This window comes from Panthera leo, chromosome E3, assembly GCF_018350215.1.
Source record: "Panthera leo isolate Ple1 chromosome E3, P.leo_Ple1_pat1.1, whole genome shotgun sequence".
NCBI lineage: Eukaryota > Metazoa > Chordata > Mammalia > Carnivora > Felidae > Panthera > Panthera leo.
In genome coordinates, this window is record NC_056694.1 from 6,303,195 (window position 1) to 6,318,128 (window position 14,934).

Sequence of the window (14,934 nt, forward strand, 5' to 3'; positions counted from 1 at the left end):
GCCGCGCAGGCGCCGTGGCCATTTCCGGGATCTGTCAGCCGCTCCCTCTGGGCCCCGGTCCTCCGCCCGCGCCCGCCGGAGCCTGTTCGCGTCGACTGACCAGAGTCCGCGAATTCTCCGCTCCGAGCCGGTCCGGACTGCCCCGATCCCAGGTAAGGGACAGCAGGGCGAGCTTCTGGCCCTGTTGGCCTCCGGTGGCCCGGCCTCTCCCCAGACGTTCTTGAACCCGCGGGGGCGGTGAGGCGGGGGCTTAGGCCGCGGGGCCCACAGGCTGAGGGGCGGGCCGGGTCTCCTGGCCCGGCCTCCGGAGGGGGCGGGGGATCCCGGTTCTCGGTGAGGCCGGCCGAACCCGTGGGGTCTCCACCCTTGGCTTCTCTCTAGGTTCTCCAGCTCCAGACCTCTTCCAGGGCCAGAATTAGCGGCTCCTTCTCCTGTGCTTCCGTAACCCTATTCGCACCCCTATTATGGGCATTTATCACAATCTGTAAAATTGTGGTAAATGAAATCATCCTCCCCTAGTCGAACGTCACGACGGACCATTCCTTTCTTTAGCGTCTAGAATAGGTACTGCACCGCGCGGTGAGCGACCCTGGAATGTTCGGCTCCGTTCTAGGGCCGCCGTCAATCTTTCAGTTCGGGGGGGCCCTCCCGAACTCGAGAAAAAGACCTTCCCCCGAGTTCTTTTAAGATTCCCCCGCCCGACTGCCTCATCTTAAGTCAGTAGTGCAGACTCGCTCCTCCCGCTGGCTCCGTGGAACCTTTTATACCAAAATTCCGATCCCGGCACCACCCCTTTTCGTTGGGGGACCCTGGGAAGATTGCTTCTTTGAGTCCGCGTTTCCTCACCTACAGTAGGAAGGTTCTTAGAGTTTACTTTGAGGATCAAGTAACTTTATTTGCATTAATTGCCTAGACTAGTTCCTGGCCCAGAGTGTAGGCGCTCAGTAAATATTAGCTATTGCGAGTGTCCTGGGCATTCTGTGCATACCTATCTCCCGTCCTTTGCTACCCTCCTCTCCCCGCAGACTTGAGGACCAGAAAAGTGTCTGATTTATTTATGTTTCTGGCCCTGTCCGTGTACTTACTACACTGCTGGGAACATGGTAGGCATGGTAATAAATTGTGGCTTAGAATCCTTGATTATAAAGCTATCTGTTGTCATACTGCAGCTTTAGAACGTGAAGGAAATGCTAACCTACTTTTATCTGCTTCGATGCATTGTCTAAATTAACTACGTTATCCTAGTTCCACTCCCCCCCCTCCCCTTTTTAAATCAGTTTCATCTCACCTTTTGTTTTCTGGTGGGTCCTGGGTTTTCAGGTATCTAAGAAAAAAGGAGAGGCTATCAGTCTGGAAGGTGTTTTTACCGTGCTAGGGGGTGGGGGTAACTGGCTGCTTCCTACTACAGAGTATTCAGAGAGCTTCCAAGGTTAATTCATCTACTTATTATAATGAAAGGAGAGGAGTATCTTGGAAAAATAAAACACTTGCTTGGAGGAAGAGTGGCAGTATTTGGATCTAGAATCCTGTGCTGAAACAAATTCTCCATGGGGAAGTTTAAAATGATCTGCTGGTGAGGCTGGTGCCTGGCATTGAAACCTCATCTCTGAACCTTGTGGAGGGTGTGGTGATCTTTGTGGAGTACCTGGTATCACTGGGTTGGGTAATGAGAGCAATTAGAAACTGGATGAATCACAGTGTTAAAAACTTGACTCTAAACCGGCAAATGAAATTTTCACTGTATAAGTACTTTCAGGCTTCAGGGCCAAGAATTCAAAATGTATAGACATTTCCAAGTTCAGAGGATACTAACCAGTGTGTACTTCTCAAGGTGGAGAGAGCTAACTTAGTGAGCATCTATTTTGGGCTAGGCTTTTTACTACACGTTTTCATATGTTATCTCATTTAATCCTCATACCAACAGCCTTGGGATGTCAGTGATAACGTCAATTTTACATATGAAGAAAAATTTAGATTTAGGGATGTTAAAGTGACCTGCCCACGGTCTCATAGCTAGTATGTGCCCAAGCCCAGGTTCAAACCTGGGTCCCCTTGGACCTGGCAACCAAACATTAGGATGACTTTGTACTCAGAGCAATAGGTAAAGAAAGGAGGTGTGTTGTAGGGGAGTGCCTGGAATTATGCTATGAATTGTTATAAATAGTTGTTTCTCTCAGTGCTGTATAATAAAAGCTTTTCAATAGAAGCATGTTAAATTTAACATCGCCACCTTTTTTTGTTCTTAGGTTTTCAGGTCTCACTTAAATATTAATAACAGTTTAGAATTAGAATCATCAGCCTATGACAGAAGGTATCTTTATCTTGGTACAAAATTCAAGCTATTGGGGTGCCTGGGTGGCTCAGTCGGTTGGGCGTCTGACTTCGGCTCAGGTCATGGTCTCGTGGTCTGTGAGTTCGAGCCCCGCATCGGGCTTTGGGCTGACAGCTCAGCGCCTGGAGCCTGTTTCGGATTCTGTGTCTCCCTCTTTCTCTGACCCTCCCCTGCTCATGCTCTGTCTCTCTCTGTCTCAAAAATAAATAAATGTTAAAAAAAAAAATAAATTTTTTTTTTAAAAACAAAAAAACAAAATTCAAGCTATTATTCTCCTGCATTCACTAATTTTGATGAATACAGACTGTTTACTGGGTGTCTTATAAATGTAACAAGAGTATTGTCTTACCCTACAGACTTAAATTACCCACATGATTATAACTGAAGTATGTCCAAATATGGAACTCGAATGATATGACAAATTTAGAAATGTGATTTTAGAAGTAATTATGTTGTTATGTAAATATTTACCTCTTTTTGCTACTTTGCTTAAAAAACTGAGTTGAGGGGCACCTGGCTGGCTCAGTCAGTGCAGCATGCAACGCTTGATCTCGGGGTTTTAAGTGTGAGCCCCACGTTGGGTGAGTTGAAGAATGAGAAAGTCTTTGCAGCTGTTCTTTTTTTAACTATACATGAAATATGTGCTTTTAATACATGTAGATATTCACATTGAATTATTATTTGTAGGCCAATTTTGTTTAACAAATAAGCCTATAAAATATGCCCTTTGAACTAAATTGTTTTTAATTAAGGAGATATTTGTGACATGATATGTTATTGTGAGTAACTATGAGTTAAACCTGTGGTGATGGGTAAGCATCTGATACCAGAATAGAGAGAGAGAATCATGCGGTGAGCATCTGGAAGTTTATGTTTTAAAAACCACATTAAGCAGCCTCATATGAATTCATCTAAAACATTTTTTTTTTAATTTCCAGTTAGAGGCTTTTTCTTTATTTGTGATTTGCAGTTTGCTTTCTAGGACATATAAGAGTAAAGTCAGTGACCTAAATATCTTCACTTTAGAATAGAATGTGAAACACTGACATTTCTCTGCCAGTTCAAGATATCAGATGTTTTATTTAAGGGTGTGTTTAATCTGTTTTTGACCTTTGGATTCCTTTACAACAATTAACAGACATTTTTTCTGCTTTCCACTGAGATTGATTTCTGCTTTGTCTGCTGAACTTTCATTCTTCACTTCCTAACCTTCTGCTTTCCTTTCCATTCATTTCCTATTTGCATCAGAATTCTTACATTTTAGCCTCCACCCTAGGTGATCAGACTTGTACAGAAGTGTATTGAAACTTCAGAGTGTTGTGTGAGTGCTTCTTAGAAGTGATAAAGGGGAGAAGGATCTGGCTGCTTTAAAAAAAAAAAAAAAAATCTCCTATTTCAGATAATGGTTGCCTCTTTGGTGGATCTAGATTTGGGTATCTATGAAGTAGAGAATTTTATTTGATTTTTAACTTAATGATGTGTCACACAGATTCCTGCTTTTCATTTTCAGTAAAAAAGCAGTGTGACAAATACCTGTGTAATACACCCTTTGTGTAGATTCACCAGTTGTTAACATTTTGCCACGTTTGCTCTTTATATATCTACTTGTTGTCCTGAGCCATTGAAAGTAAATCACAGAAGACATTGTGACACTTCATCCCCAAATACTTCATTCTTTATCTCCTAAGAGTTGGAACATACTCCTAATGGCAGTTATCATAGTTAAGAAATTGGAAATAACTGCATATTGTTATGTAACATAGAATAATATTCATGTTTTCCTTATTGGACTAAATATGTCTTTTATGGCTGTTTTAAAAATATAGATTACAGTCGGGGCACCTGAGTGGCTCAGTCGGTTAAGTGACGACTCTTGATTTTGGCTCAGGTCATGATCTCATGGTTCGTGAGTTCTAGCACTGCGTGGAGCTCCTGCTGACAGTGCGGAGGACTCCTGCTTGGGATTCACTGTCTCCCTCTCTCTCTGCGCCTTCCCCACACGGTCTTTGTCTCTCTCAAAATAAATAAATAAACTTAAATATGTATGTAGGTTATAATCAAGTTTCATTTGCCGAGTTTGATTTTCATAGCTCTTTTAATCCAGAACAGCCTGCTTCACACCCATTGCCTTTTATGAATAGTCCAGGCCAGTTGTTTTCTAGGATGGCACATATTCTGGTTTGAACTGTTTATTCTCCCTTTGTGCTACTTAACTAATTCCACTCCCCTTTATTTCCTGTAAACTGGAAAGTAGGTCTGGATCTTGATTTGATTTAGAGTAAATATATTTGGCATAAATACTTGATAGGTAGGCTTGGCCATATTAGCAGGTTTCCCCAGGATAGTCCTGTGACCTATTGTCACAGCACTAATAAATGATACCCCTTTTTACTTTTGCTTTCTTGAAAGTATTCTGATCTAGATGATAAATTAAATGGTCACTATTTGTAAGTGGTGATGTGCACTTCACGTCACCTCCTGTCAGGAAGCCCATCATGTGAGATTGTTCCACTCTTCATGATACTGCATTTGATCCCTTGGTTAAGATAGTGATTGCCAGATTTTTTTAAAATTTTTTTTCATGTTTTTATTTATTTTTGAAGGAGAGAGACACAGAGCATGAACGGGGGAAGAGCAGATTGAGAGGGAGACATAAAATTTGAAGCAGGCTCCAGGCTCTAAGCTGTCAGCACAGAGCCTGATGCGGGGCTTGAACTCGCGAACTGTGAGATTGTGACCTGAGCGGAAGTCGGACGCTTAACCGACTGAGCCACCCAGGTGCCCCAATTACCAGATTTTTTTTTATTGTTAAGGCATGTTTTTCTCTTAAAAATTAGTAAGTATTCTGTGGGATGATAATTTGAGACTGTGTGAATATCCTGTTCCCCAACAATTTTTAACTCGTGGTTTTAGAGTCCCTTGATGACCCTTGACAGAGTAAAGTATACATTGGTGGTTACAGTATTTGTTGTATTTAAATGATTAAGTTTTGACATTGAGATTGCTTCTTTTCTAATGGGACAATAATGTTTTATTTATCCTCAAATATTTTGGGATCCCCCGACAACTGAAATATGTATTGCCTGCCATTTTAAATGCTTTTTTCTGTTGCTTATTACAGCTTACTATCCTTTGAAAACACTAAGAATAATGTCCCTGCATCAGTTTTTACTAGAGCCAATCACCTGCCATGCCTGGAATAGGGATCGTACCCGTAAGTATGCTATTAACTTTACTCCTTTATTTTGGTGCCTTTAATATTTTTATATGTAGGCACTTTTTTAGGGATCACATATTTCAGTGTCACATGTGAAAAGGGCATGACCATAGATTCAGAAGGAAACTAGGTCAGTCATTTGGTTTATATAGAGAGAAACTGAGGTCCAGAGTGTTGGAAGGACTTTCCAGCAGTTAATGTCAGAGCCATTGCTAGCATCCAAGCCTTCTGGCTCCTTGTCCAGTACCAGCTGGAGGATGGTTTATATCTGAGGCCCTAAGAACCCAGTGTCTGGAATGGTTGTGTAATATCACCACACTCATCCAATATTTAGTCCAAATACTAGGACCTAAATAAAAGCTATTACAGAAGCATATAGTTTACTCCTGATGTACTAAGAGTGGTATTAGCTAGTATTTAGCATATTATCTGTAATAAACTTGAGTTTCTAGTTTTCTAGCTGTAACCAACTAGAAAGGGATGGAGAACCCTCTTAGAAGTAGGGACACTACAGCAAGCGAAGTGACAGTATGAAAGAGGAAAAAAAAAAAAACCCTAAAAACAGAGACAGAAGTATAGTAGTGTGCCCATGAATTTTTTTTTAATTTATTTATTTATTTTGAGAGAGAGAGAGCGTGCGCACACACAAGCCAGGGAGGGGCAGAGAGAGAGGGAGACAAAATCCCAAGCAGGCCCTGCACCATCAGCGCAGAGCCTGATGTGGGGCTTGAACCCACAAATTGTGAGATCATGACCTGAGTCGAGATCAAGAGTTGGGTGCTTAACCAACTGTGCCACCCAGGCACCCCTTCATGAGTTATTTTTAAATTAAGTTATATTCTGTAGCTACCTTTTTTTAAATAAAGCTTTATTGAAATATTCATATTCATAAAATTCACCCTTTTTAAGGGATCGGGTCAGTGGTTTTTAGTACTGTATTCATAGAGTTATGTAATAATACCACTATCTATCTAGTTTCACAATATTTTCTGTCACTCCAAAGAGAAACTCTATACCCATTAACAGTTACTCCCAGTTCTCCTCAAAACTTACAGTCTTAACAACTACTGATCCACTCTGTCTCCATAGATTTGCATATTCTGGACGTTTTGTATGGGTGGAATCCTATAACATGAGGCTTTTTGCATGTAGCTTCTTTCACTGACCATAATGTTTTCAAGGTTTATCCATGTTGTACCAAGTAGGAGTACTTCATTCCTTTTTATGGCTGAATAATATTGTATAGACCTATAGTTTATTCATCAGTTGGTGGACATTTTAGTTGTTTCCACTTTTTCGCTATTTGAATAATGCTGCTATGAACATTCACTTACCAGTTTTTATGTGGACATGTTTTCTTTAAAACTTTTTTTTAATGTTTTCATTTTTGAGAGAGACGGAATGGGGGAGGGTCAGAGAGAGAGGGAGACACAGAATCTGAAGCAGGCTCCAGGCTCTGAGCTGACAGCACAGAGCCTGATGTAGGGCTCGACCCCACAAACTGCGAGATCATGACCTGAGCCAAAGTTGGACACTCAGCCAACCGAGCCACCCGGGTGCCCCTGTGGACTTATGTTTTCAATTCCCTGAGGGTATACCTAGGAGCTGAATTTCTGGGTCGTATATGGTAACTGTGTTGAGCATTTTGGGAAGTTGCCAGACTGTTTTCCAAAGTGGCCACACCATTTTACATTCTCACTAGTAGATGAAGGTTCCAGTTTCTCTGCATCCTTGTCAACACTTGTTATTGTCTTGTCTTTTTCATTATGGCCCTGTTCCCACTATATCCTAGTAGGTATAAAGTAGTATCTTACTGTAGTTTAGATTTGCATTTCCCTGATGACCAATGATGTTGAGCATCTTTTCACATGCTATTGACTATTTATGTATCTTCTTTGGAGAAATGTTCAGATCCTTTGACTGTTTTTCAAATTGGGTTATTGGCCTTTTTATTATTGAGTTGTAAGAGTTCTTTGTATACTCTTGATACAAGTCCCATATGAGATACTTCACAAATATCTCCCATTCTGTGGGTTGTCTTTTCTGTTTCTTGATTCCTTTGAAGCACCAAAGTTTTTAATTCTGAAAAAGTCCAAATTATCTCATTTTTCTTTCGTTGCGTATGCATTTGCTGTTGTATTTAAGAAACCAGTTAATTCAAAGTCACAAAAATGTATGTTTCCTTTTTAGAGTCATAGCTTTAGTTCTTATATTTACATCTTGCATTCATTTCGAGCTAATTTTTGTATAAGGCATGAAATAGGGGCCCAACTTCATCTTTTGCCTGTGGATATCCAGTTGTCCCAACGCCATTTGTTGAAGACTGTCCTCTCCCTGCTGATTTGTCTTGGTACCTTTGTCGATAATCAGTTGACTGTAAATGTGAAGGTTTATTGGGCTCTCAGTTCTGTTTCATTGATCTTTATGTTTATCCTAATGTCAAGGACACTGTCTTGATTACTGTAGCTTTATAGTAAGTTTTGAAATTGGTAAGTGTGAGTTCCAACTTTGTACTTCTTTCTCAAGATTCTTTTCGCTCTTCTAGTCCCATGCATTTCTGTATGAATTTGAGGATCAGCTTATTAATTTCTGTAAAGAAGGCAGCTGAGATTTTGATAGGGACTACTTTCAATCACTCAAAATAAATAAATATTAAGAAAAAAATTAAAAAAAATTTTTTTAATTCAATCTGTAACATGATACGATGGTGAATCTAGAGCTTCTGGTTTGTGATCATCTCACAGATCTTTATAGTTGAGTTTCCTGTGTCTTCTGTCTCCCCTTTCCCATGTAAAAATGGGTTTTTGGAGTCTTTCCAGTTACTTTTATTTTTTTTTAAAGAGTTTTTTTTAAAGTTTATTTATTTTTGAGAGAGAGAAAGCACAAGTTGGGGAGGGGCAGAGACAGAGGAAAGAAGTGAGAATCCCAGGCAGGCTCTGCACTGCCAGGGCAGAGCCCGATGCTGGGCTCGAACCCATGAACTGTGAGATCATGACCTGAGCTGAAGTCAAGACATTTAACCAACTGAGCCACCCAGGTGCCCCTCCAGTTATTTTTAATAGAAACTTATGATTGTCCTCAAGGCACCTGGGTGACTCAGTCGGTTAAGCGTCCAACTCTTGATTTTGGCTCAGGTCGAGTTCAAGCCCCACATTGGGCTCTGTGCTGACAATGCAGAGCCTGCTTGTAATTCTTTCTCCGCCTCTCTCTCTGCCCCTACCCCACTCGTTCTCTCTCTCTCTCTCTCTCTCCCTCTCTCTCTCAAAATGAACATTTTAAAAAAAGAAAGTTATGATTGTCCTTATTTAAACTACTTGATAAACTTAAAGTCAAACTTTACTTATTGTAGTTTGAAATTTGTAATGTTTTTCAGATTTAGATTTGACTTTTGAAATCCCTGTGAGCATCTTAGAAATTTAGAGAAATACATATAATCGGTTTCTAGAAAGTACTTGAAGTCTTAGGATTTTAGAGCTAGGTATTTATCTGGTTCCACAGTTTCATCTGTAAAACAGATACACCTTTCCTAAGGAGGGAAAGAAAGGTAATATAATAGAAGCGGGAACTAGTAAATAATTGATCTAAAGTTTGAGTCATAGATCCTAATTTTAATTTTGAGAAATTAGTGTTTTGGGTTTTTTTTTTAGTGAATGAACTAGAAAGGGAGAAAAAATCAATATAAGTTCAAAAGTAATCTGTCATAAATATTATATTCTTTATATTTCAGATTGGTCCAAGAGATTTCTCTTGAAAATAGAATTTTATTTTGTGATTCATATTGGCTTTATTGTAAAGGAAGGCTTTGATGTATTTTATGAGCAGAGTCAAGTTTTTTTGATAAACTGATGTTTCCAACCTGGGTTCATGATAGCAGTGAGAACCTAGGAACCATTTTCAGTGTTTTGGAAATGCTAACAGAAAGTAAATATTTATTGCTAATAATGGTGGACAAGTGAACTAAAATATCAAATATCTTTACTGTGGGCTAATATTATATCAGCCAAGTATGATAACATTGTTCTCACTGGTTAGAATCTTTACTTAACAGTTGTAGATATCTCTGATAAAATGAATTTTTAAATTTAGTTTTTCTACAAAACATTTTTTTTAATATTTATTTTTAAGGGAGAGAACACGAGTAGGGGAGGGGCAGAGAGAGAGGGAGACACAGAATCTGAAGCAGGCTCCAGACTCTGAGCTGTCAGTACAGAGCCTGACGGGGGTGGGGCTCGAACTCACCGTGAATCATGACCTGAGCTGAAATCAGATGCTTAACTGACTTGAGCCACCCAGGCATTCCTCTACAAAACATTTTAAAATATGGGATCCAAGTAGAGGTAGAAATAATAAAAGGAATTTTTCAGGGGTGAATATTAGGAAACTTTTTTTTTTTTTTTTTTTTTTTTTTTTTTTTTTTTTAGAGAGAGGGTGCAAGTGAGTGAGGGGCCCCGGGGGCGGGATGGGGTGGGGGGGTTCGGAAGCAAGGCTTACCCAAAGTGGGGCTTGAGCTTACCCAAAGCAGAGCTGGCTTAGTTGGTGGATCATGTGACTTTTGATCTTGCAGTTGGGAGTTTAGCCCTATGTTGGGTGTAGAGATTACTTAAAAAAAATAAAAATCTTAAAAAAAAAAAAAAAAAGCCAAGTGTAACATACCTCTTTTTTGGTCACAATTTCAAGTTAACTCTTGACTTTTTTCCTCCAGAGATTGCTCTTAGCCCCAACAATCACGAAGTCCACATCTATAAGAAGAACGGGAGCCAGTGGGTGAAGGCTCATGAACTCAAGGAGCACAATGGACACATCACAGGTAAAGGAGACATCTGTGAGCTTAGTGTGAGACTTGCAAATTGAGTGCTTTTCCATTTAAATTTTTTTTTAATGTTTATTTAATTTTTGAGAGAGAGCAAGAGACAGAGTGCAAGCTGGGGAGGGGCAGAGTGGGAGACACAGAATCTGAAGCAGGTGCCAGGCTCTAAGCTGTCAGCACAGAGCCCAACGTGGGGCTCGAACTGACAAACCCATGAGATCATGACCTGAGCCGAAGTCAGACACTCAACCAACTGAGCCACCCAGGCATCTCTAGTGCTTTTCCATTTAAATGAAGAGCCTGATAAAGTAAGTCTACCATAGTATTTAAAGCTGTGCAACATTTATGGAATTTTCTTTAGAAAATTTGAGAAAACATCATAATAATGGTATCCGTTTTTAAGTGCTTCTTTTAGCCCAGCTGGTTCACAGCACTCTACTAGTGTTAGGGAAAACACTGATCCTTCTCTGAGGACTAAAGAGCTTAGATTAGGTGATGAAATGTGAAAGGAAAACTAGATGGCCCGTCAGCAGAAAACATAAGCCACATTGTGTCCCCAAGTGCTGAGGGGCCGCAGTGTCTTCCGGAAGCTTTCTGTATGTTGTTTGTGGCGGGGAGGAAGACCTTCCAAAATACTGAAAAGGACAAAGAGCAACATAACACCCACATTGCCCCCGCTTAGAATTAACAACTATGTCTCTTTTTTCCTGGGCCAGAAAACTGAGGAGACAAAGGTTTAATAATCAGGAGTGGCATTCAAGATAATGGTACAGTCCCCTTTCATCTGCCAGTCCTATCCTATTCCCATTCCCCAGAAGCAGTCCGTAATTCGGTATGACATTGTCCCAGTTCATTTTTAATACTTTTACGTACATAGACACATATTTGTAAGCAATACAAATTTAGTACTATTGGCTAGTATTTTCAATGCTACACAAATGGCATCATGTTGCACATCTCCTGCAGCTTGCTTTTGCATCTCACGTCGTTCCTGATCTCTGTGTTCATCGAGTTTATTCCTTTTAACTGCTGTTTAACATTTCATACCTCATTTATTTACTCTTCTCTCCACTGAAGGACATTTAGGTTGTTTCCAGTTTTCCTTATATTAAAGTGCTAAATCGAGCAGCCCTGTGCAGATCTCTTTGTACACACGTGAATGTTTATGGAAGACTCGTACATCCTCACCTTTGCTAGGCTGGTCATAGTGCCTTCACCCCCACAGCCCTATAGGGGAGTGCTTACTCTCCTGCATCCCACACATACTGGATATGGTCAGGCTGTCTGATGAGTGAAAGGGTGGTGTCTCTAGAAGTTACATTTCCCTGATTGATGGAAAGGTTGAGCATATTTTCAGAAGTTTGTTAGCCATCTGGGTTTACTTCTCATACTTTACCGTCCATTACTCCTGACCATTTTTTCATTGAGTTTTTATCTTTTTCTTGTGGGTTTGTAGAAGACTGAATCTTAAAGCATTGCCTCTGAGGCAGATTCCTGGATGTACATTAGTTTTCATCTTTGACAAAAACTATTGATGAATAGATGGCTAATGGTGGCAAGCAGGGCAGTGCAGAGTTTCATTAAGGAACTGTCAAATAAGGAAGGAAAAAGAGTAAGAGAGAAAAATGGAGACTTTCTATAATGGTTTTCAGAATTCAGTGAACCAAAACCTGATATCATATTTCAAGAGCATGAATTGCTTTGTTATGAAGTGATACCTGGCCATTTTTATTTATTTATTTTTTAAATTTAATGTTTTGATTTATTATTTTTTTTATATAAAAAAATTTTTTTAATGTTTATTTATTTTTGAGACAGAGAGAGACACAGCATGAGCAGGGAAGGGGAAGAGAGAGAGGGAGACACAGAATGTGAAGCAGGCTCCAGGCTCTGAGCTGTCAGCACAGAGCCCGACACGGGGTTCGAACTCACGAACTGTGCGATCATGACCTGAGCCGAAGTCGGACGCTTAACCGACTGAGCCACCCAGGCGCCCCAGTTTTGATTTATTTTTGAGAGAGAGAGCATGAGTCAGGGAGGGGCAGAGTGAGAGGGAGACACAGAATCTGAAGCAGACTCCAGGCTCCGACCTGTCAGCACATAGCCTGACGTGGGGCTCAAACCCACAAACTGTGAGATCATGACCTGGGCCAAAGTCAGGTGCTTAACCGACTGAGCCACCCAGGCACCCCGATATCTGGCTATTTTTAAAAGAACATACTCACTTACTGTTATGTTCAGAAACAACTCTTGTTCCTTGACCTTAACTCCTATAATTTTTTCTTTATCTATTTTCTGGCCGAGTTGATTCAACCTCTTGCTTTGAACACTTTGGTCAAGCACACCAAAACTTAATCTCCATAACCTTTCAATTACAAATTTCTCACTGAAGTCTTAGATTTTCCTTCTCCTCTCAATGACATTTACTTTTTAAGTGGGCAGCAAAGCGACTGATAGTGATTTTTTTTTTTCTAATCATGACCCTGGAATTTTGCCTCTAATCTTCCAACATACTGACTGGCTTGAAGATACCCTCTCCCCAGAGAGAAATAGCGTGTTTTGACCTTCTGCACCCTTTATATTCTTTTCCCAGCAAAAACTCGTGACCATCCCTTCTTGCTTTTAAGTGATTTGTATATGGTGCTAGTGAGCAGCAGGGGCCAACTGACTGGACTACTGAACCAGTACAAAAGACATAATGTGTAATTTCTATTTTTGTTGCTGTTGCTTTCCCATGACCTTATTTCTATTAGGTTTGGCCTATTTTCTTTCTTTAAGTCCCTTTGCCAGTGGCATTATGGCCTAAAAATAAGAACATTCATACTTTAAATTGGAATTTGATCATTGGGAAGTACATTTAAGTGAGAAAGGGCTAAGGTGAAAGGCCAAAGAAATAGCCGAAAAAGTGAAATATTTAGTTATTTTCTTTTTCTCCCCTGCTTCTTTTGGAATCCTTTGAACTTGGGCCTGTTTTCATCCAAATGCTCAGATGACCTCTTTTTTTAGATCTTAAAAAACTGTTGTTGGAAAAATCTAAGTATAACTCTGTGGCAAGAGACCAGGGATCAAACATAGTTTCTCAGAAAGATAGTAACTACAGGAAAAAAAAAAAATCTCCTGAGCTTTCTAGAAGGAAAAAGACCAGTCAGTACTACAGAGAAAAAGAATATGGTTAACATCAAAGCCAATACCACAGTAGTGGAATTTGTTTCTTTGAGTTTTTTCTTTTTTAACGTTTATTTTTGAGAGTGTGTGCAAGCGTTCTTGGGAGCAAGAGAGGGGCAGAGAAAAAGAGGGAAAGAGAGAATCCCAAGCAGATTTTGCCCTGTCAACGCAGAGCCCGACGTGGGGCTCCAACTCACAAAATGTGAGATCATGACCTGAGCTGAAATCAAGAGTCGGATGCTTAACTGACTGAGCCACCCAGGTGCCCCTGTTGATTCTTTTTTTTTTTCTTAAAGTACCTCATGCTTAAGCACCTCAAGAGTTCTTATAAAACATGAATGTGTTTAATTAGAGTGGTGATCACATGGAATAAGGAGTGAAATTTTAGATTGTCAAATCATCACAAAATCCCGGAGTTTTCTCACTATAAGGCAGTATTCTGGATGTTAGAGGACGTATTTATTTTCTGTTGCTGTGTAACAAATACTACAAACGTAGCAGCTTAACCAAAACACATACATTATCTAATAGTTTTCGTGGGTCAAGAGTCTGGGCATGGTTTATCTGGGACCCCTGCTTAGGGTCTCACAAGTTGTAATCGAGGTGTCAGCCAAGGATGAGTTCTCATCAGAGCCTCGACCAGGGAAGGATCCACTTCCAAGCTCCTTCAGATTGTTGGTGGTAGAATTCATGTCCTTGCAGCTGTAAGATTCATGATGGCTGCCACACCCTTATGTAATCTTGTCCACAAGTGTACATCTTATCACCTTTGTGGCATTCCATTGATTAGAAGCAAGTCACGGGTCCTGCGCACACCTCGAGGGAGGGGACTTCCATAGGTCTGTGGTCTGCCCACCACAGTAGTTTCAGAGATTTGCTTCCTGTTGTCAGGAAGCTTATAATCAAGTTTAGAAAAGACATTCGGGGCGCCTGGGTGGCTCAGTCAGTGAAGTGTTACACTTCGGCTCAAGTCGTGATCTTGCTGTTCATGAGTTCGAGCCCCATATCGGGCTTTGTGCTGTCAGCTCAGGGCCTGGAGCCTGCTTTGGATTCGGTCTCCCTATCTCTCTGCCCCTCCCCCACTCATGCTCTGTCCCTCTCAAAAATAAATAAATAAGCTTTAAAAAAAAAAAAAGTAAGCAAGACATTCATAAAAATAACTATTTTGCATCACACTTTGAGGAGTTTATCATAGATCATTTTAACCAGAACAAAAAGGTATGTTCCTGAATGTTTAGTCCAGTGTTATCTGTTAATAAATGGTTGGAAACTAACAAAACATTCAACATTGGGATGTTTGGGAAATTATTATGATAAGAGCAATGTTCTGAAATAATGTGTAAACCAGTACTAATTTATAAAAAGCAGAAAAAATGTTTGCCATAATGTTAATACCATTTTGGGGGAGAAATG

The 14,934-nt window shown here is 40.3% G+C and overlaps 1 protein-coding gene across 1 annotated transcript in view; it reads left to right on the forward strand.

Annotated features, from left to right (window-relative positions):
• The first annotated feature begins 13 nt into the window (after positions 1–13).
• The window catches only part of ARPC1A (actin related protein 2/3 complex subunit 1A), a 28,955-nt gene continuing 14,034 nt past the window's right edge, over positions 14–14,934 (forward strand). Inside the window, exons 1-3 of the mRNA XM_042921103.1 lie at positions 14–152; positions 5,454–5,546; positions 10,252–10,356. Of these exons, the coding sequence (XP_042777037.1) occupies positions 5,483–5,546; positions 10,252–10,356 (169 nt within the window). The 5' untranslated portion in view covers positions 14–152; positions 5,454–5,482. The remainder of the gene's footprint in view (positions 153–5,453; positions 5,547–10,251; positions 10,357–14,934) is intronic.